This window comes from Pongo pygmaeus, chromosome 7 (genome assembly GCF_028885625.2).
Source record: "Pongo pygmaeus isolate AG05252 chromosome 7, NHGRI_mPonPyg2-v2.0_pri, whole genome shotgun sequence".
Taxonomy (NCBI): Eukaryota; Metazoa; Chordata; class Mammalia; order Primates; family Hominidae; genus Pongo; species Pongo pygmaeus.
Genome location: NC_072380.2, coordinates 28,460,122 through 28,480,686, shown reverse-complemented (window position 1 = coordinate 28,480,686; position 20,565 = coordinate 28,460,122). Strand labels below are relative to the sequence as shown.

Genomic DNA, 20,565 nt, shown 5'->3' with positions numbered 1-20,565 from the left:
TGAGTTCATACCCAAGGCTGCAGTTTCTAGGTGTGCAGCTTTGGCATCCTGACCTCTCTGAGGCTGTCACCTCATCAGAAATAGAAGACCATTGGTTCATCTCAGATCCTTTTGAAGATTAAATTAGATACAATTTATGAAAGCTAGTACCTCTTAGGCACTTAATAAAGACAGTTTCCCTTCCTTCTTTCTCTTCTGCTTTTAAAAATTAAGATTTGGGAGTACTATAAATAAAGCCAATGAGAAAATGTATTTTGGTGTGGAATTCTGGCCAGTTAAAGGAGAAAGGGGACAGGAGGGATACAGTCAGAAGCGGCAGGTTCACCAACTCCATGCGAGTCTGGCAGTCGTGGAAGGTTGCAGGCACAAACAAAATAGGCAGTAGAAAGCAGTCTTTAAATTAAAAAAAGAAAAAGGCTTACAAAAAACATCGACCATGTTTGTTGGCCAAACATTTCAGGCGCCGTCTGAAGACTGGGAGCCCAGGAATTTGGGAAATACTACCCTTTCTTCATTTTCAGTGGTAGAAACCCCAAACTTCCTGCTCTAGAAAGTGGGGAGGCCATTAGTTTTTTTTTTGGTTTTTTTTTTTTTTTTTTTTGGCCAAGAAAAGTGGTGGAGTTTCTTTCTCTGAGTTGATGCTGCCATCTCATGTCTCTACTTGGCATTGCAGCTTCGCCTCTGGATCCTATCAGCCCAGTGAAATTGAACTGAGAGTTAGAGGTGCTCCATTTTAGCCTGAGGCTCCAAAGACGAAGGTATGTAGGTGACAGTGTTTTAAAAACCAGTTTAAGGCCAGGCACGGTGCCTCATGCCTGTAATCCCAGCACTTTCGGAGGCTGAGGCAGGCAGATGGCCTGAGCTCAGGAGTTTGAGACCACCCTGGGCAACATGATGAAAACCTGTCTCTACTAAAATACAAAATATTAGCCAGGGGTGGTAGCGCACACCTGTAGTTCCAGCTACTTGGGAGGCTGAGGCAGGAGAATTGCTTGAACCCAGGAGGCAGAGGTTGCAGTGAGCTGAGATCACGCCATTGCACTCCAGCCTGGGCAACAAAGTGAGACTCCATCTCAAAAAAAAAAAACCCAAACCAAAAAAACAACCAATTTAGCTTAGGTATACATTTTTTTTTCTTTATAGTGGCAAAGAATCTACTCTTTACATTTGTCTCCCTTTTTATTGTTACAATGAAGCTTTCAGAGAGAGTGTTATTGGATGTAGTTACCAGATACCTAACTAGGAATTTCTGTCTGCGTGCTGTGACTCCAACCTTTTCCTTATATTAATACTTTCTTTACTTTCTGGAAGATTCATGGTGGAGATACTATGCCAGTAGATTCTAACCTTGAGTTTCTGCGTAAAATGCTCATGAAAACCAGCGTTTTGCCCCTTTACTCAATATTTGCCAATCTATTATTATCCTTTACAATTCTTTTGCCATTTAGATTTTGTTACTGTGGAAATGTTTGCAAACATACCTTGTGGGAATGGTTTGGAAAGAGGCTAGGATTTGGGAGGTGTGGAGATGGTGTGGTACCCACAGAAAGAGAGCCTGGGGGGCTTCTGGACAAGGGTGAAAAGGAAAGAAGGCTTATGCAACTGTTCAAAGATAGCTTGAGCTAAGGGCTGTGCCACAGGTGTCCTCTTGAGGTGGGTGGGGTGAGAGGGGCACACTTGAGTGGAATTAGCCCCATAGGTGCTGGGGGTGGGGCAGTCAGCATTGATGCTGAGGTCCCTGGAAACCCTGGTGTTTTATACCTGCTGTGACCCCACAGCACCTGGGATGTGCTTTGCACATAATAAGCGAATAAGCGAATAGGAGGGAACAGAGGACTGGAACAGCAGAGATTAGGAACTGAGGAGCCGCGTGTGCTCTGTAGGAGGAGGGCAACCTGAATTTGCAAAGCACTGGGTCTGACTCGTCCCCTTCTGCCAGCAGTGTCAGGCCTGGGAGCACTGCAGGTCACCTGGTCCCCTGGTAGGGACCCACTTCGAGAGGCCTGTTCAGATTCTTGCACCAACTACCTTTGCCACGTGAACAAGTCACTCATGCTCAACATTAGTTTCTTCAAGTGTAAGATGAGAGGAGCCTGGTTCATTTCTTTTTTCTTTTTCTTTTTTTTTTTTTGAGTCTGAGTCTTTTTCTGTTGTCCAGGCTGGAGTGCAGTGGTGTGATTTTGGCTCACTGCAGCCTCCCGCCTCCTGGGTTGAAGCAATTCTCCTGCCTCAGCATCCCGAGTAGCTGGTATTACAGGCATGTGCCACCATGCCCGGCTAATTTTATATTTTTAGTAGAGACAGGGTTTCATGATGTTGGCCAGGCTGGTCTTGAACTCCTGACCTCAGGTGATCCATCTATCTCAGCCTCCCAAAGTGTTGGGATTACAGGCGTGAGCCACCATGCCTGGCCAAGCTGGGTAAGTTTCTATGGCTCTTTGCAGCTTTGAGCCTGCTGAGCTTGAGAATCTATGTGCATCAGACAGACGTCCTCAGGCTTTGACCCAGCAATATTGTATCCTGGAAGTTGCCCTACAGAAGCCGTGGTTGATGTGTGTGTGCTCTGAGGTCTAGCTCAGAGTATGCTCACTGCAGGCAGAGAAGTTTAGACAGCAGACCATTGGGTGCAGCCTTTGGGTACAATAAATAATAAGAGATTAGAATAGGAATGGTGCATCCACCTAGGAAAATGCTGAGTGGCTTCTAAACATGTTTTTATAAAATAATATTGAATGATATAGTAAAACTTACACAGTTAAGTAAAAATATGGTTTACAAAACAACAATCCCATTTTTACAGAAATAAAAGTGTAAATACATGCACAGAAGGAAGCCTGGCTTACTGTATAGGAAGAGTGGGCCTCCCTGGGAGGCAGATTCCTGAGTGGTTTGTTTTTCTGTGTGCATATAAGTATTTTTCTGATTGTCCTACTAGGAATGGATATCACTTTTGTAAAAAGGAAGGATAGTAAAAGTTGACTTTAAAGGGTTCACTTATTTTAGTAGACCCTTCCTGGCTCCTGCTGTGTGGGGCTCCCTCCTGAAAGCTTCCTGATTCCCCCAGGTGATGGGCAGAGGCTTCAGTGTCCCCTTCGCCTCCGCAGGAGAGGAGAGGCAGCAGCATGGCGAGCGTCCTGTCCCGACGCCTTGGAAAGCGGTCCCTCCTGGGAGCCCGGGTGTTGGGACCCAGTGCCTCAGAGGGGCCCTCGGCCGCCCCACCCTCGGAGCCACTGCTAGAAGGGGCCGCTCCCCAGCCTTTCACCACCTCTGATGACACCCCCTGCCAGGAGCAGACCAAGGAAGTCCTTAAGGCTCCCAGCACCTTGGGCCTTCAGCAGGTGGCCTTTCAGCCTGGGCAGAAGGTAGGTTGATCCCAACATGGACAGTTGTCCCATCTTGCGAGTCTTGGGGTGGTGGGCTGGGGTGCCCTAGTGACAGGCCGGAAACTCTCTGGGCACTGTTTTGAGTGCAGACCTTTGCCTTCCAGCCACGGGGCACTTGGGCAGCAGATCGCACAAGAGAATATGACATTGTTAGTAGACCCAGGGCTTCTCTACCACAGTGTTGTCTGCAGAAGGTGGCAAGACCTAGCATCTGACACTGTGGGCTTTGGCTTGCTCAAAACCTCAGTTTGAAGGATGACCATAGCCACATTTCTCTTAATCTGTCTCAGTTTGCACCTTTACCAAAGGAAGGCATCTCAGGCTTATGAGAGTCAGAGAACATTGCATCTTTGAATTCCCTTTAGACACTTTCAAGACTCAGAGATGTTTGTGTAGTTGGATTCGGTGTGGATTTCCTTTTCCAGCGTCCCTGCCCCTGTGCCAGGGCCCTGGGTCTGATGTTATGTGGTCCAGGTGCCTGGGGTTCTCTTCTGTTGCCCTCTCAAGGCCTCCTAAATGAGAACTCTACCTCTGTCTCCCTGCCAAGGCTTGTGCTGCGAGGCCTCCCTGCCTGTGAGAGAAGGTGGCCTGCCAACTTCCAGGTCCCCCTGGTGAGAGGTCGGCTTGCCTCTGCACCCCTGCCACCTTGTCCCCAGGTAGACTCAGCATCCTCTGAGTGCAGGATAATGAGCAATTCAGAGTGGCAGTTGGGCACCAGCAGACAGCCAGTGCATCCGGGTCAAGGGAGGCAGGAGGATGAGCACAGATTCTAGATTCAGAGAAAGTCCCAGAAACTGACATATTTGCTGTCTGCCAGTCTAGAGAGCTGATAAGGATCCGTCTTGGGAGGAATTGGGCCTGTGTGGGTGCTCAGGTGGGAAGCGAGTACCTGGGAACATCTGCTTGAATAAAAGATGAGTGAGGCAGAGAACATGGTCCGTGGCAGGCAGATCCTGGCTCCTGGGACGTGGGGTGCATGAGAACTTCAGGGTGAGACCCATCTAGGGCTGACCACTAGCTACTGTCCCTCTTCCCACAGGTTTATGTGTGGTACGGGGGTCAAGAGTGCACAGGACTGGTGGAGCAGCACAGCTGGATGGAGGGTCAGGTGACCGTCTGGCTGCTGGAGCAGAAGCTGCAGGTCTGCTGCAGGGTGGAGGAGGTGTGGCTGGCCGAGCTGCAGGGCCCCTGTCCCCAGGCACCACCCCTGGAGCCCGGAGCCCAGGCCCTGGCCTACAGGCCCGTCTCCAGGAACATCGATGTCCCAAAGAGGTTTGTGTGGGAGAAGAAATTGGGTTTTAAAAGTCACATGGGTAGTGTGGTGTGAGGGTGTGGGCTGCCTTGTGGTGGGGAAGAAATGTGGTGTCATTGGCATCTGGGTGCCAAGATATTGAGACAAATGGGACACAGAAAAGGGGAATCTTTTTAAGAAAACCAGAGTGGCATCTTTTCTTTCTTTTTTTGAGACAGAGTCTCACTCTGTCACCTAGGCTGGAGTTCAGTGGCATGATCTCGGCTCACTGCAACCTCTGCCTCCTGGGTTCAAGCGATTCTCCCACTTCAGCCTCCCGAGTAACTGGGATTACAGGCATGCACCACCACGCCTGGCTAATTTTTGTATTTTTTGGTAGAGACGGGGTTTCACTGTGTTGGTCAGGCTGGTCTCGAGCTCCCGACCTCTGGTGATCCATCTGCCTCGGCCTCCCAACGTGCTGGGATTACAGGTGTGAGCCACCATGCCTGGCCGAGTGGCATCTTTTCTTTTCCATAGCTCTATTATGGGCAATGTACCTTTGGTTGGGCATAGGGCTATTTTTTTCCCTCTCATGCTTAAACTAAATCAGGTCATAGTTTATGATAAGAGACAGGGAAGAACTGGCTTAAATCGAGAGTCAACAAACTTGTTTTGAATGGGCCAGAGAGTAAATAATTTAGGCTTGATGGACTAAACAGTCTCTGTCCCCACTGCTCAGCTCTGCTGTGGTGTCCAGACAGCCAGGGGTGATGCAGAAACAAATGGGCATGGCTGTCCTCCAATAAAACCTCATTCGTGGACCCTCAAATTTCAGTTTTATATACTTTCCATGTGTCACATGTCAAGAAATTATATCCTTCTTTTAATTTTTAAAACTATTTAGGCCAGGTGCAGTGACTCACACCTGTAACTCCACCACTTTGGGAAGATTGCTTGAGGCTGGGAGTTTGAGACCAGCCTGGGCAACATAGCGAGACTTTGACTCTACAAAAAAAATAAAAAAATTAGTCAGGCATGGTGGCTTTTGCCTGTAGTCCCAGCTACTTAGGAAGCTGAGGCAGGGGGATTGCTGGAGTCCAGGTAGTTGAGGCTTCAGTGAGCAATGATGGCACCACTGCACTCCAGCCTGGGAGACAGAGCAAGACTCTGCTCTAAAAACAAAAACCAAACCAAACCAAAACAAAAAACAAACAAACAGGCTGGGTGTAGTGGCTCATGCCTGTAATCCCAGCCCTTTGGGAGACCAAGGTGGATGGATCACGTGAGGTCAGGAGTTTGAGACCAGCCTGGCCAACATGATGAAACCCCGTCTCTACTGAAAATACAAAAATTAGCTGGGCGTGGTGGCGCATGCCTGTAATCCCAGCTACTTGGGAGGCTGAGGTATGAGAATTGCTTGAAGCCAACCTGGGTGACAGAGTGAGACTGCATCTCAAAAAAAAAAAAAAAAAAGAAAAAAACCCACAAAACCAAACCATTTAAAAATGTAAAACCATTCTTAGCTCGAAACCCTACAGAAACAGGCAGCAGACTACATTTGGTCCACAGCCCGCAGCATGCTTACCCCTGGCTTAGATATTCAGAACCATTGGTGTTGAATGAAGAATGTATTTTGCTTTAGAATTTTGTGATACAACTTTTTTCTAAGAATATATATCCTAATTTCTATGTTATGTGCTGTATGTACATTGATCTTTTAAGATTTAAAAAAGAAAATCTGCCAACTGAAATTGTCTTATATACAAGATGTGCAAGCAGTCACACCCTATCCCACCTCTCTGTGTTTGTCTATGAGTGCTAAAAAACACAGCAGACCCAGTATTTTGAAACCAAATTAGAGCAGCAATATTTGTGATTGTGTATTCAGCGGAATGCAGGCAAAGAATTTATTTTTCTGTTCTATGGAAATGAAAATTCAAAGATCATACAAAAACAGAGATGCTAATGTGTTTAATGTATTAATAGTCTTGGTTTAGCTGCTTCAAACCCAAGTCATATTTTGGTGGACCTGAATTGTAAGGAATAAATTAAGACAGCTTTTTGAAACAGATCACTTAGAAGTTTATTTCAGACTAACTTTTACTAATACTTTAGCATTAACTTCTAGACAGCTCTAGTTTTACTTCCGAATAATGTAGTGATATACGGATTTTAAAAAAATTATGTGTAACATTTTATAGAACTCTGCTGTATAAAGCATGGACACTTGCATTGGGAGATTTATTTTAGTGCTTCTGGTTTATTTGCACATTGGCTTGGGTAGTAGGTTCTGTTGACATTCAGAAGCTGTCAGAATGCCTTACCATTTTTCTTGGGGGAGGGGTGGGAGAAGGTGGTTAGCGTATAATTGTTCCCTCTTAAATTTAAATGTGGGACAAGGAAAGGAGGTAATTGTTGTGCTTTTGAATTCCAGTGGGCGTCTTTTGTCCCCGTGTTCATTTTGAGTCTATCCTCTTTCCCCTAAATAAAATTCTCCTTTTTTAAGCTGCAGAGTTCAGCAGCAAAGTCATGGGAGAATGGGGATCTCTCAGGGCGTCACAGTGGCATGAGACCCAGCGGCTTATACCGGGGCTGCCTAATATTAGAAGCATCACTCAGAATGGGTACTGCTTAGGAAGAAGGGGAGACCTTCATGTTTCACTTAGTTTATATGATCTGAGCACACACTGGCTGATTGGAGTTGGGGGGACTTGGAGGGGACAGTCCAGAAGTGTAAGATGATTGTGTGAAACCAGCCAGAAGTGGTGTCTCGTTTTGCAAGGACCATGGGCCCGCCGTGCCAGGAAGTAACATTTCCCACTCATCCGTGTGAATCCAGGAAGTCGGACGCAGTGGAAATGGATGAGATGATGGCGGCCATGGTGCTGACGTCCCTGTCCTGCAGCCCTGTTGTGCAGAGTCCTCCCGGGACTGAGGCCAACTTCTCTGGTGAGCAAGCGGGGCCCAGCTGGGTTCTGGGCATGGTAGAGGCCCACGACAGACATCTTCTGTGCAGAGCAGCTAGTTGCCTATGTCACCGGCCTGGCAATAGAATTTCCAGGGACACCTCCCACTGGCACCTCCGACCGGCTGCATGCCATGGAGTTAGACACTTCTGTTCTTTTTCCTCAGTTTCCTCACCTGGGGAGGAGTTTCCTGGTGCATTGTGAAGATGGTTGAGCATGGGACTGAGCTGCAGTGGCCAGTGGAGTAAGTTCTTCAATGGGAGTGGCTGAGCCCAGCACTTTGGTGGGGCCTGAATGAGGCCAATAGAGGAATATTTAGTTCACAAAGTAGCAATATGCTACATGGTCTCCTAGTGGCCTCAGAAAATTCATGCCCTCATTCCACGTGCCTAATACAGCCTCATAAATTAGTGTGGGCCTATGGGACAAGGATCCGGAATAAATGGGCTAAATTCTAAAGTAAGTCTAATTGCTTAATAAAAACCAGTGATTCAACTTCAAGGCAAATTTATTAAAACAAAATTTCTGTAGTTGCAACCCCAAAATACTTTATCAATAATATGAGGGAAAAAAGGGTTGCTGGGTATTTGTCAGTAGTTTGGCAAGACTGGTAGTGAACCTGAAGTTTTTTGGGAAATTCATGGCAGGGCTGGCCTACCTTACTCCCAGGGAAGAACTTCTTCATTGGTGGACACCTAACTGAATTGCAAGCTACTTATAAACTTACAGGAAAGTATGGAGTTAGCTCTGATCACATAGCAGGAGGAAAGTGGCCTTCATAAGTATCCCTCATAAGGAATCTCCCTAAATAGAAATTAAACATAAAGGAGAGAGAAAACTTACTTTCTTGACTCAAAGTCAGCTGTCAATGACTAGGCTGCCAAAGGAAATCATTGCATTATGAGGACACCTAGCTGTGAAGCTTAGTATTGCATGCCTGCTCTATTAGCACAGCCAAATAGGGAAGAGGAAAGGAGTTAATTTCTAAGTTCTCAGGGGAGTTTAGGAGATCTGGATGGCTGGGTCAACAGTGGAAAGATCTAGGAAAGTGTCCTAAAGGGAAAGAAAAGAAAATTATTGACTCCAGTTCCCATCATGAGGGTATGTATAATACATGCATACACAAGTGCACATCAACGTAGAAGCATCTCACTGATGATATGCCATCATCCTGACAATTTTAAGTCCCTTTGTAAAAGAAAAAAAAATTATTGTCTATTAGAGGTTTTTTTTGATGACAGAATATTTTTTATCTTATAGCTGAAGTCAGTGGAAATATAAGGCTTCCTTGGCCTAATTATCTTGAAGTATTCTGCAAAGTGTGGTCTATACAACAACCAAAACCTTGACTAAGAGAGTCATGGATACTATTTGCCCAAACGCCACATAGTCCCTTTGGTTTCTGTGTGGTTAGGATGGCATGTGTGTGTGCATGTCTGTGTATAGAAAACAGGATTATAAGTATTTCTTAAAAGTTCACTTGTAAGCTCTGAGTGCTGTGCATTTGTAGAGCAGTACTTTATTTTCATGGTATAGCATGTGTATTTATTGCCTGTGTCCTAGAAAAACTTATGATCAAAGATGGAGTCACTTATAACTTATACATTAACTTATGACTTATAGATAACTTTTTGCTTTATGTTTTGCTTCCTTTGTGTGCCAGTCAAAATCTGCCATGCAGATTTCATGCATTTGAGCCGTTGTGAGTGGTTCCTATAGGGAAGGGCTGCCGCATTTGTAGGGTGTGCCTGCTGCTTGACCTGCTCTTTGTCCCGGAGTCCTGAGCATCCTAGATGTCGCCATGTAGTATTCCGCTCTCTGCCCTTCTCTCCCTGATCGTTTTCCTGTCAGTGGATGTGCGTGGGTCTTTCACCTGTTGGCCTGTTTAACGATTCTTGTGTTCTGCCCTGAATGTGTACCCTTTTTTAAGCACACATGTACATGTAGTAATCTCTTAGTTCCCAGGAAGGGACAGTGATAGCTGTGAGACATGACAGTGGTATCTGGGGAGGGAAAAGTTCTTCCTCCATCTCATTCTTTATGGGTGGGCTGCTTCTAGGATGTGAGATGTAAGGAGAGCCTGGATTGGAAACATGGAAAGATGGGAGCCTGTGCCAGGTAGATCCCTGATTAGCATTGAAGGAGTCTTGACTATGAGCAGGAGGAGAGAAAGGCAGCAGGATTTTATCCTGGCCACAAGGGAAGTGCTAGTAGACCTTGGAATCCAGGGTTAGGGGGCTCTGTGGAACGCCCCTGTTGGGAGTTGGGGCTTTTGAGGACAGGTAGCTTTTTTCCCTCTCTCTTGGTATTTCCACATATCAAAATTTCAGATTCTCCTATATTATAAATTCACCTAGATTTTTGGCCAAGGAGTGAGAGTCTGGGTTGGGTCCGCACAGCCTGCAGATGTGCTGTTTAAAAATGGAAGATTCTCCATGTCTGCTGATACCTGTCCTCCTGCTCAGAGGCATTCAGGAGCCCAGCAGCTGCTTCAGGGCCATGTCAGGCACGAAAGCCCCCTGCCACCTTGTGATGACCAGAATTGCTCGCAGAGCTTGTCTTTCCTCCTCCAAACATGTTACTTCTTGATTAAAGCAGGTTCCACCTGGGCTGCAGCTAGCACTGGGAAATGTTGCACACCCTCCCGAGAGTTGCAAAGGCTGAGTGGTTTGTTCCACCCACAGGTTTCTATGGACTGGCCTGGGTTTAGATGATTGAAAAGCATTTTTCAGGAAAGCTGGTCAACAAGACCTTTAAGTTGGCTTCAGCTGTAGGAAAATGCTCTGGGTGGTACCCAACACTCTGGGTGTGCTCGTTCTCAACCAGGCCTGGAGGCAGCAGAGGCTTTACCCTTCCCCCTCCCCATCTCCCCTTTATTTAATGTATAAAGTGAGAAACAGGCAGCACTTTGGGAGGCTGAGGCCAGAGGATCGCTTGAGGACAGGAGTTTGAGACTGACCTGGGCAACATAGCAAGACCCCATCTCTAAAAAAATTTTTGTTTAAAAAGAGAATTAAATTTCAATTAGGCTTCTCTTTGTATGAATCTTATACAAAGCGAACTTGCGGTGTGTGTCTGTTGGTCAGTGATGACCAGGTGGCTATGGTAGGAAATGTCTGTGAGGGCAGAGCAGTTCTACCAAGAGAAATTGCTGCCATGAATGAACTCCTCTCCATGTTTACCGAAGCTCAGAAGGGAGAGTTTGCCCAGGGACATGCCCGTGAGTGTCCTCTCATCTTTTCTTCGTCTGGCCAGCTTCCCGTGCGGCCTGCGACCCATGGAAGGAGAGTGGTGACATCTCAGACAGCGGCAGCAGCACTACCAGCGGTCACTGGAGTGGGAGCAGTGGTGTCTCCACCCCCTCGCCCCCCCACCCCCAGGCCAGCCCCAAGTATTTGGGGGATGCTTTTGGTTCTCCCCAAACTGATCATGGCTTTGAGACCGATCCTGACCCTTTCCTGCTGGATGAACCAGCTCCACGAAAAAGAAAGGTATGTGATTGCAGTGTGAGTGGGAGCCCAGGCTGGAGCGGATGATGTCTGTGTGGGGACAGCCAGCCATGGAGGGGAGGGGACCCTGCAGGCCCTAAATAGTCTTGGGTTCACTCCCATTTCGGTTTTCTATTGCTGCTTCTGTTACCTGGTGATATTCCCAGGATTCTCCTTCTCCTATCTAAAGCCTCTTCTGTTTTAGCCTCCACCCCAATCCCTACCTTCTTTCCTGTGTTCCTGCAGAGGTTTGCGTGGGAGAGGCCTCCAGTGGGGTCTTAGCCACGGCACCGAGCACCGCTGTTGGCCACTAGGACCATCTCTTAGGTTGGGGCTTTCTAGCCCCCGGTTGTAAGTTTCTCTGGTCCCAGAGAACCCCTTTCCTGGAGGTTTTTGTTGGGTCAGGCCGGGGACAGCAGCCAGTTTGAGTCCCCACTGGGTAAGGTTGAGCGAGGGATAAGGAGAAAGACATATCCACTCACCCTGTCTTCCTTTCCTCTAGAACTCTGTGAAGGTGATGTACAAGTGCCTGTGGCCAAACTGTGGCAAAGTGCTGCGCTCCATTGTGGGCATCAAACGACACGTCAAAGCCCTCCACCTGGGGTATGTGCGAGCCCAGGGCCTCTAGCCTAGGGTTGCGTGCAGGTGTCCCTCCACCCTGCTGAGTCCCTGTGACCCACAGCCCACAGTGCTTTCGGGAACATGGCTTGCTGGGAACACCCCCTGGTGTCTCTTCCTGGCCGCCTGAGAAAGACATCCTGGTGAACATTGTTGCTGTTGACGGGAAGGGAGCTCTGTCCATCTTGGGGATGTGTCTTCTTGCCTCACTGCAGGAAGCAAGATGTTTTGGTTCTGGGTAGAAACGGGGTCATTTGGTTCAGTTGCTGGTGAGACCCCGTTTCCAAGATGTTTAGTGGCCAAGCACTGCACCACCGACTCTTCCTTGGGAGTGGGTCTCCGCTAGCCCCACCCTGGTGCCTCCGCCGTGTTCTGTGCAGAGCGAGTTTGCAGGCTGCTAGTGGTAGGAGCTGACTCATGGCCCTGGGGGAGAAAGCGTGACTGCAGGCAGGTGGGGCCCAGAGAGGGCTCGTGGTCGTGCTCAGCGTGGGATGCCTCCTGCCAGAGGAAAGGTTGGCACATGTTCCAGGAGAGGATGAGCCTTGGGTGCCAGGAAAAATAATTCCCGTTGTTGTGCAACACATAATCCTGGTGACACCCATCAGGAGCGAGGCTCCTGGGTGTTCTCTTGGGCTCCGTCCCTGGCTTGCTGGGTGGCCTCAAGCAATCCCCTCCCCACCGCGGTCCCCGCTGGGTTTGAAGGGGGCAGGGCGCCCCTGATTATGCCGCATCTCCCTCCCACACAGGGACACGGTGGACTCTGATCAGTTCAAGCGGGAGGAGGATTTCTACTACACAGAGGTGCAGCTGAAGGAGGAATCTGCTGCCGCTGCTGCTGCCGCAGGCACCCCAGTCCCTGGGACTCCCACCGCTGAGCCAGCTCCCACCCCCAGCATGACCGGCCTGCCTCTGTCCGCTCTTCCACCACCTCTGCACAAAGCCCAGTCCTCGGGCCCAGAACATCCTGGCCCAGAGTCCTCCCTGCCCTCAGGGGCTCTCAGCAAGTCAGCTCCTGGGTCCTTCTGGCACATTCAGGCAGATCATGCATACCAGGTATGGGGTGGGGCTTGCTGGAGGCTCAGGCTCGTAGCTGACTCATCACCGGCCAGCTTGATTACAGGCTACCACCACCCTGATGGAAGGCTGAGCCCTTTGGCCAAATTGCTAATCTCTTCTACAAAGAAACAAAAGGAAACCGAATTCACTGCTCAATAAATGTGGGAATCCCTGGAGTTATCTACATTGGCAGCTGTCATGAGTGGTTACTAGAAATCTAGCTAAATCCCTAAGTAACTGGGCGATGGATTTGGGCGGGGGAATTGTCAACACCTCTGCTTATAAGAGAGGATGGAGTTGTGTAGTTGGGCTTCCCACGTGACGTCTAGGTCCTAGAATTGTGTTCCGTGGACAGACAGTCCAGCACGCATGTTTTGAATACTTACAACGGGCCAAGAATTGGACTAAGTAAGATTTTCAGGTAGAAGACGACTTAGTCCCTGCCCTTGTGGAGGGCATGGTTCAGATTGAGAGAGAAATGAATATGTATCTATGGTTAATTATAATAACTAGTCAAAGTACTAATTACTAGAGGCATGAGAAGGTGTTGTAGGGACCAGAGGGACCAACCTATTTTGCCCGCGTGGATGAGGAACGTATCACAGAGGGTGACATTTAGGATGGTCTTCACTGCATGCAGTAGGTACTCAAGGCACGTGCAGCTTGCTGTGTGCTGATATTTCTTAAAATTCCTTTGTGCCTATTTTATCAGTCTGTGGGCCAGTTTGCAAATTAGTTATTAAAAGGTATTGCTTTCAGTGAGAAAGCTTTATGAAATGAGCCAGCCCTCCTCCTTGTTAGAATGAGTGGCCGCTTAGCGATTTCATGTTTGGCCCACTTGCAGCTCTGGGTGACCTATGGGGCCCAGACATGTAGCTGGTGTTTTCACAAATAGCCCTGAACCTGGATACCCATGAGCACACTGCTACTCTCAAGCAGTTGCTGGAGGATCCCATATCTTATCGCAGCCATGCCCCCCAGACGCAGAAGGCTTGGGGCCTCTTTTGGCACCTGCCATGGCATGTTCTTGGTAGGTGATCCAGTTGAGAAGTTAAATCTTCTGCAGTGATTAAGTCATGAGGCTGGCACGTAGACCAGTGCTGAGGGAAGGGTTCCAGGATGAGATTGGAGCCTTGCAATAAGGAGACTACTGCAAGGCATTGGATGATACTCCAGTGTTGTCCTCGAGAAAGCCGAGTGTGTCCCAGCTCTTTCTGGTCATTGCACTTATGCAGAGATGCACCTTCTGCTGCTGTCATGAGGCTGTGGGGATTGTGGGCAGACTCTGTACACTTCCTGAGCTAGAATCCAGGCTGACACCCTCGTCTTCCGCAGGCTCTGCCGTCCTTCCAGATCCCCGTCTCACCACACATCTACACCAGTGTCAGCTGGGCTGCTGCCCCCTCCGCCGCCTGCTCCCTCTCTCCGGTGAGTGTGCTGGCAGCATGGCTGGGGCCTGGTATGGCCGAGGGCTCTCCCACACATCCCAGGGCTGGAGGCCATCCCTTGGGCACGGGGCACGTATCCACAGGTCGGTGTGGCCATCTTGCCTTCAGCCCCCAAACGTGTTGAAGATCTCCTTGTGCTGCCCCCTCCCTGGCACTCCCCATCTGGCCATAGCCCCTTGCAGAGGTGGAAGGAGGCGCTTGTAGAGGATGTCCAGAGCAAGCAGGTTTCTTGCCAAGAAAATCACCAGGCGAGGCTGGGGTCAGTTGCCCCATCAGCTCCTAGTGCCTGTGGGTGTTTTTAGGATTTTAATGCTGAGGAGAGGAAGGGGGAGAATGTGGAGGCTGTGTGGGCTGGGTCAGAAATCTCAAGGCCACTGGGGACAAGGGCCATAGGTGGACCCCAAACTCAAGTAAGCGGGAAGTCATTTTGAACTCTACCTAGCAGGCGCTGGTCTTGAGTTATCTCCTGTAGGGCGGTGTCACATTGTAAATCAGATTGCCAGTGATGCCACTGAGGCAGTGTGAGGCTTCCAGGCATGGCGGCTCCGTCCAAGTCCCCTGCAGGGAGATCCTCAGAGGGGGCCAGGTCCAGTGGCTCCCGTCCTTGTCCTCGACTGGGTCCCGAGTGTGGCATGAAGGCCTGTTCCTTCCTCACTCTCCTGCCAAGAGCTCCCCTCGGCTGGAGTGTTCTCCCTGAGAAGGCGCGAGGCCTCCTGCACCAGGAGCTGGGGACGGGTGGCTGCCTGTCTTTTAGGATGGCTCCCTCACCTTTCCTGAATGTCCCTGTGCTCACGGCCCTTCTTCCGACGCCCAGGTCCGGAGCCGGTCGCTAAGCTTCAGCGAGCCCCAGCAGCCAGCACCTGCGGTGAAATCTCACCTGATTGTCACTTCTCCACCCCGGGCCCAGAGTGGTGCCAGGTGAGATGTCCGCTGTCGTCCCCTGCCTTCTGGTTTCTGTGCCCTGTCTCCGGTGGCGTGGACTCCGACCCTGCCCAGATGAAGTCACCAGGGTTAGTCCCCAGAGAGGGGCCCGGATGGCGGACGCACCAGATGGGATGACTGTTTGGTCCTCAGAGCCTCTGGCCCCTGGTCCTGGTGGCTTTTGCTGGGAGCTGCCCCTTTGGCCTCTGTTTGTTCTCCCAGCCCCACTTGGCCGCTCTCCCGGGCCCACCACCTGTGTGGGGCTCGATTTGCATTCCTCTCTTTCTGCAGGAAAGCCCGAGGGGAGGCTAAGAAGTGCCGCAAGGTGTATGGCATCGAGCACCGGGACCAGTGGTGCACGGCCTGCCGGTGGAAGAAGGCCTGCCAGCGCTTCCTGGACTGAGCCGTGCTGCAGGTTCTACTCTGTTCCTGGCCCTGCCGGCAGCCGCTGACAAGAGGCCAGTGTGTCACCAGCCCTCAGCAGAAACCGAAAGAGAAAGAATGGAAACACGGAGTTTGGGCTCTGTTGGCTAAGGTGTAACACTTAAAGCAATTTTCTCCCATTGTGGGAACATTTTATTTTTTAAAAAAAGAAACAAAAAATATTTTTCCCCCTAAAATAGGAGAGAGCCAAAACTGACCAAGGGTATTCAGCAGTGAACCAGTGACCAAAGAATTAATTACCCTCCGTTTCCCACATCCCCACTCTCTAGGGGATTAGCTTGTGTGTGTCAAAAGAAGGAACAGCTCGTTCTGCTTCCTGCTGAGTCGGTGAATTCTTTGCTTTCTCAACTCTTCCAGAAAGGACTGTGAGCAAGATGAATTTACTTTTCTTTTAAAAAAAAAAAAAAAAAAAAAAAAAGACTTTCTGGCTGATGGGTGACTCAGAGTGCAGGACTGCCTGGCCGCGGGGCAGAGGGGTTTGCCCTTCTCGGAGGGCACCTCCTGTTCCCTGTCTGAGCATCCTGCATGGAAGTCAAAGGAAATCCCTTTCTTGGTGACGACTTAAATCTGGGTTCCCTCAGACATTGGGTTGCACCCCAACAAATATTAAATGGCTTCTTCTTAAAGCCCAGAGAAAGAGGTTTTTTAAAAGACTGTCGCCAAATAGCTGAGCCAAAAGGCTGATCAGAATTCACTTTTTGGAATGTGGCAGTTAAACACTACCTTGATCATTCTCTTCTCTTTCCTCGAGGAACTCCTGGAGGGTTTGAGTGTCTGGAAACTCTCTGCTCTGACCTGAGGAAGCACCCTCCTGACGCCGCCTTCCTCCGGTTATGGAAAGGACGCCTCAGAAATGCTTTGTTTTCTTTTATGATGTATTCAGAAGCCTTTACTGATTAAAGTTTTCTTATATTTGGGTGGCCAGGAGAGACCCAGGGAGGTTCTGGAGGTTCCTTTCTGTCTCCTGGCCCCACCAGGGATTTCCCCATTTCTGTTTGCTGCCTGAAAGCAGGATGAGGAAGGCCAAGCAGAGTCCTTGCACCCGTGAGCGTCAGGATGAGGAAATGACAGGAGGAAGACGTGGGTTTGGGTTAGTGGCTGCTGGCGTTTTGGCCCTTGGTGTTTCTGGAGCCTCCAGGGATCTAGGGGAGCCTGGGCTGCGTGCATGTCGATAAGCAGAGCTGTTCTTGTGGAGAAGGAGGGAGGGCTAGGGAGTTTAGCACCATGCCAACCAGCCGTGCGCAAAGACAGAGTGAGCCACGCCCGGATGGCAGGGCACGTTTCTGTTTTGGTGTCTCGCTTTCCTCCCAGCGTGACTTATTTGGGGATTCCTCAGGGCCTGCTGGAATGTGACCGCCCACTGCCCAGCTGCCTCGGGTACAAGTCCTGGCCCTATGTCCCAGCTGTCAGGGGCTCAGGGAATCCTGACCAGCCACCTGTCCTGGGATGGAGTGTCAGCATCCACCCCTTGGTTGTCATCGAGGCTGCCCTCCCAGTCCTGGGTGAAGATATTTGGGCCACCAGGGCTCCCTTGGCCCCTTCATGTAGGAAATAGACATGTGCTTTTTAATGCAGGACACTTTGAGTGTTACAAAATCTGTAGACCTGGCAGTAGGGGCATGATGTTGGGAAGGGTGTAGTACCCTAGTTTGGTGACAGAAGGGACAGACACTTATGCACAGGTGTCTTTGGTGATGGGGTATATTTTTATAACTTAGTAAAAAAAAAAAAAAGTGTATGTGGAATTCTGTCTCTTGGTAAAGCTCAAAGCCAGGCTAGCCTGAGGTGGCGCAGGGCTCTCCTTCCTGTCCCTTCGACCTCCTTGAGAATTAAGAGCTGGCAGCTGCTGATGGTGTTTCCCGACCCCCCTCACTTCCCAAGACGACCCCCAGCTTCAGGTCCTCATGGGGAGGGGAGGGCGTGTTCTTGACACATGGGAACTTCGCTCAGGAGGGCCTCCCCTTCCCCTCTCCCTCAGAGTTTTCACTGCCCTCTCGTCTTTAGAAAGCTGTTTGAATTCCCCCCGCCCCCAGTTTGGACCGTGTAGATATAACTGGATATATGGATTTTTCTTTGTGCAGGCTTCTTATGCCATTGGTATACAGGGCAGGAAAGGAAGGAGGAATAAAGGGAGGGAGCAGTGTGGAAAGCATGGTGGTTTTGCTTTGTTCTTATTAGGTTTTGGTGCCGCCTTCCCTGCCTGCACTTGTGCCCCCTCTCCTTGGCGCTGGCGGCCTCCTTGCCTCCCTTCCACCCGTGCTGCCATCCCGTGCCTGTAGAGTTGGTTCTTCACACGTGCTCTGTTCTCGGGGTTGTTCCATTCATGCCTTCTTGGAGGGTGAGGGTGGCTTGGAAACCGACCCAGTGATCGCGCCTACTTTCTTCTTTGTATCTCCCTCCTTCCCAGCCCACCGGGCCGCAGACTCTGATGGAAGGAAGGTGCCGCAGGTGGGCTTTTAGAAACTAACGGGACTGGTTTTCAAAGCAGTTATCTTGGGAAACTGTTTATTCCAGTGATGTGACTTTTTTCAGAATATTTCTTGGAATCACCTTCAGAGTCTGGGGCTGTGTGTTGAGCAGCCTTAAGGATGCTAGACACTCATTTAGTGTCCAGGGAGTCCAGCGAATGACGTCTGTGGCCAAGCGAGGTCTAGGTGCAAAGCAAAAGGACCCTTTAAAGTAAAATAGCTTGGATTCAATCATGTGACTTTTAAATTGGCTCAGAAAGCAATTTTGTAATTTCGGAGAGTGTTTTGAGCCACGGCCACGTTGTCGTTGTGAGTCTATAGCTTGACTCCTTAGAGAACAATATTCATTTGGATGTGGAGACTCTGATTTGCTGAGAGGAATCTGTCCTGTTACTTTCTGGTCATCCCAGGTTCTGACTTTTACCAGGGGCAAAAAAAAAAAAAAAAAAAAGGGAGATAAATCCCATCTGTGAGTTTGTCTTATTGGCGCCTTTTTCCTCAGCTGTCTTCCAAGTATTATTTTTACTGTTAAAAAATTTTTTTTAAAATGTGAAATGTAATGTTTTTACAGCAACAATATGAAATATATTTTATAAGGAATAAAATGGTACCTTGTCTGATTTAATGTGTGCCTGTCCTTTGCCCCTTCCCTTGCAACAAATAAGATTATCACTGTCCTTGTCCTTGGTGTTACACAAATGGTAGCATATCATACTGTACTAAAGTATGACGTTGATTAACTTATACTAACAGTAGGTAACACTTCCCAGTGACTAGGCCAAGTGTATACATGGGTTCCCTATTATAAATAACCTTATGAGAGAGTGCTGTTATTGTTCCCATTTTGCAGATGAGAAGAGTGAGGCACAGAGGTTCAATAACTTGCTCAAGGTTATAAACTGGGAAATAACAGCACTCCAGGCAGTATTTTCTGCTGCTTTTCTTGACAAAGGGGAGCATATTCTTGACTGCATTCCTGAGTCTTTTGAGGAGCAAGCAAGTAACATGGGAGAAAATAAGTCACATGCTGCCTATCAAATGGCTTCTGAACATGGTCTGCTCCATACAGACATCAGTTCCAGGTGCTGCGATGGCCTAAGCGGCTGGCAGAGCTGGCCTAGGTGGGAAGGCTGTTGGAAGCAGAAGGCGTCATTCCACCCAGGGGCTGGTTTGTGCAATTTCAGTTGCTGAACTTTAAGAACCACTTAGTGAAACAATGACAAGATTCCAAGAAGACCAAGTCAAATAAACCAGGCTTGCTTGAGGAAGTTGTGGAAATGTGTTTAAACGTTTAAGGTATATTTAAAATAAGAATTCGAGGTAGTGGTGGGGCAGGTGGAAAGCCCGACAGGATCCTTTCTGCACTGAGTCATCCCTCTGGTGGGGAGAAGCAGGAGCTATAGGAAGAGGCTCTGGGAAATAGGGAAGGCAAAGAGGCAGTGAGGAGCTTTGGGGACTGTGAAGTGTCTCTTGGGGTGGGTTGCAGGGACCCTTCACATTGCTGGCCAGTGGGGGTGTCATGCTCAGGCACTTCATTATGGCCTGAGTCAGCCATGCCCAGCAGCCCACAAAGTAGTTTCTTTTTCCCTCCTTTTTGCCTTTTTTTTTTATATCTTGGGGGTGCAGTCAGGGACTTCCTTCTCACCTTCTCTGTGTCCTTGTTCCAGCTCATCCCTCTAAGAACACCTTGAATAGAATTACCTGTTTTACTGCGTTTGCCAAGTCCCCCTCCAAGTTAGCTACCTGCCTTCTCCATCTGTAGCTCGCCCTCTACCCCTACCTTCGCAGCTGCATCAGTGGGTTGACCCCCAACTTTCCAGCTTCTGGTTGGATTTGGCTGACAGACATCAGGCTGGAGTTTGAAAGTGGGGAGGAGAGGGAAGTGAGGGTATTGAATCCTGGCTCCCACAGTGTGTGAGTAAATGGCTGTATTTCTCTACTGAAAGCTATGGAGAGCTAGAGTCCTTGTGGGTTCAGGAACTCCCTTACCCCTACCAGAGCTCTCCGGCTCCCAACAGAGCGCCTTTCCATCCATTGCTGATCTTCTATAACCCTGCCCATTCGTGTAGACGGTTAACTCTCCCCGACAGACTCGGTTTGGTTTGCCTTGTGTTTCTCGGCTGGACTCTGGCAGTGACACACCCTAACGTGTGAAGCTGGAGATAAAAGTGGCATCAGCAGGTTTCTCTCCGCCCTGCTCTTTGCTGTGTGTCCCAGTCCATTGGACCCAAACCAGCAGGATCTGCACCACCCGGAGCTTGGTAAAAAGGCAGATTTCTACCATCTGAAATTGGGGGGTGGGGCCAGCAGCCTGCCTCTTTGCGGTGCTCATGCACGCAGGGGTTTGGAGAGCCCCTGCCCTCTCTCTACCCCATCCATTCACACAGCCATGTGCATCCCCCCACCTGCTGCCCTTGGATCTGGGCACTGTGCCATCGGGGTGCACCTTGCCCGTTCTCTTTTTTTTTGAGACCGAGTCTCGCTCTGTCTCCCAGGCTGGAGTGCAATGGCACAATCTCGGCTCACTGCAACCTCTGCC

General features: G+C 49.3%; 1 protein-coding gene across 19 annotated transcripts in view; it reads left to right on the top strand.

The window, feature by feature from the left end:
• ZNF395 (zinc finger protein 395) overlaps positions 1-18,646 on the top strand; it is a 41,654-nt gene extending 23,008 nt beyond the window's left edge. For 5 of the 19 annotated variants that reach the window (XM_063668588.1, XM_054498316.2, XM_054498318.2 and 2 more), the window contains 9 exons: positions 3,105-3,362; positions 4,423-4,655; positions 7,457-7,566; positions 10,839-11,074; positions 11,574-11,674; positions 12,436-12,742; positions 14,081-14,173; positions 15,008-15,111; positions 15,406-18,646. In XM_063668588.1, coding sequence (XP_063524658.1) covers positions 3,123-3,362; positions 4,423-4,655; positions 7,457-7,566; positions 10,839-11,074; positions 11,574-11,674; positions 12,436-12,742; positions 14,081-14,173; positions 15,008-15,111; positions 15,406-15,517 — 1,536 coding nt within the window. In that variant the 5' untranslated portion in view covers positions 3,105-3,122 and the 3' untranslated portion in view covers positions 15,518-18,646. Of the gene's footprint in view, positions 1-673; positions 759-3,064; positions 3,363-4,422; positions 4,656-7,399; positions 7,567-10,838; positions 11,075-11,573; positions 11,675-12,435; positions 12,743-14,080; positions 14,174-15,007; positions 15,112-15,405 lie in introns of those variants that run through there. The other 14 variants (XM_063668598.1, XM_063668591.1, XM_063668592.1 and 11 more) reach the window with 6 other exon arrangements.
• The last annotated feature ends 1,919 nt before the right edge of the window (positions 18,647-20,565 follow it).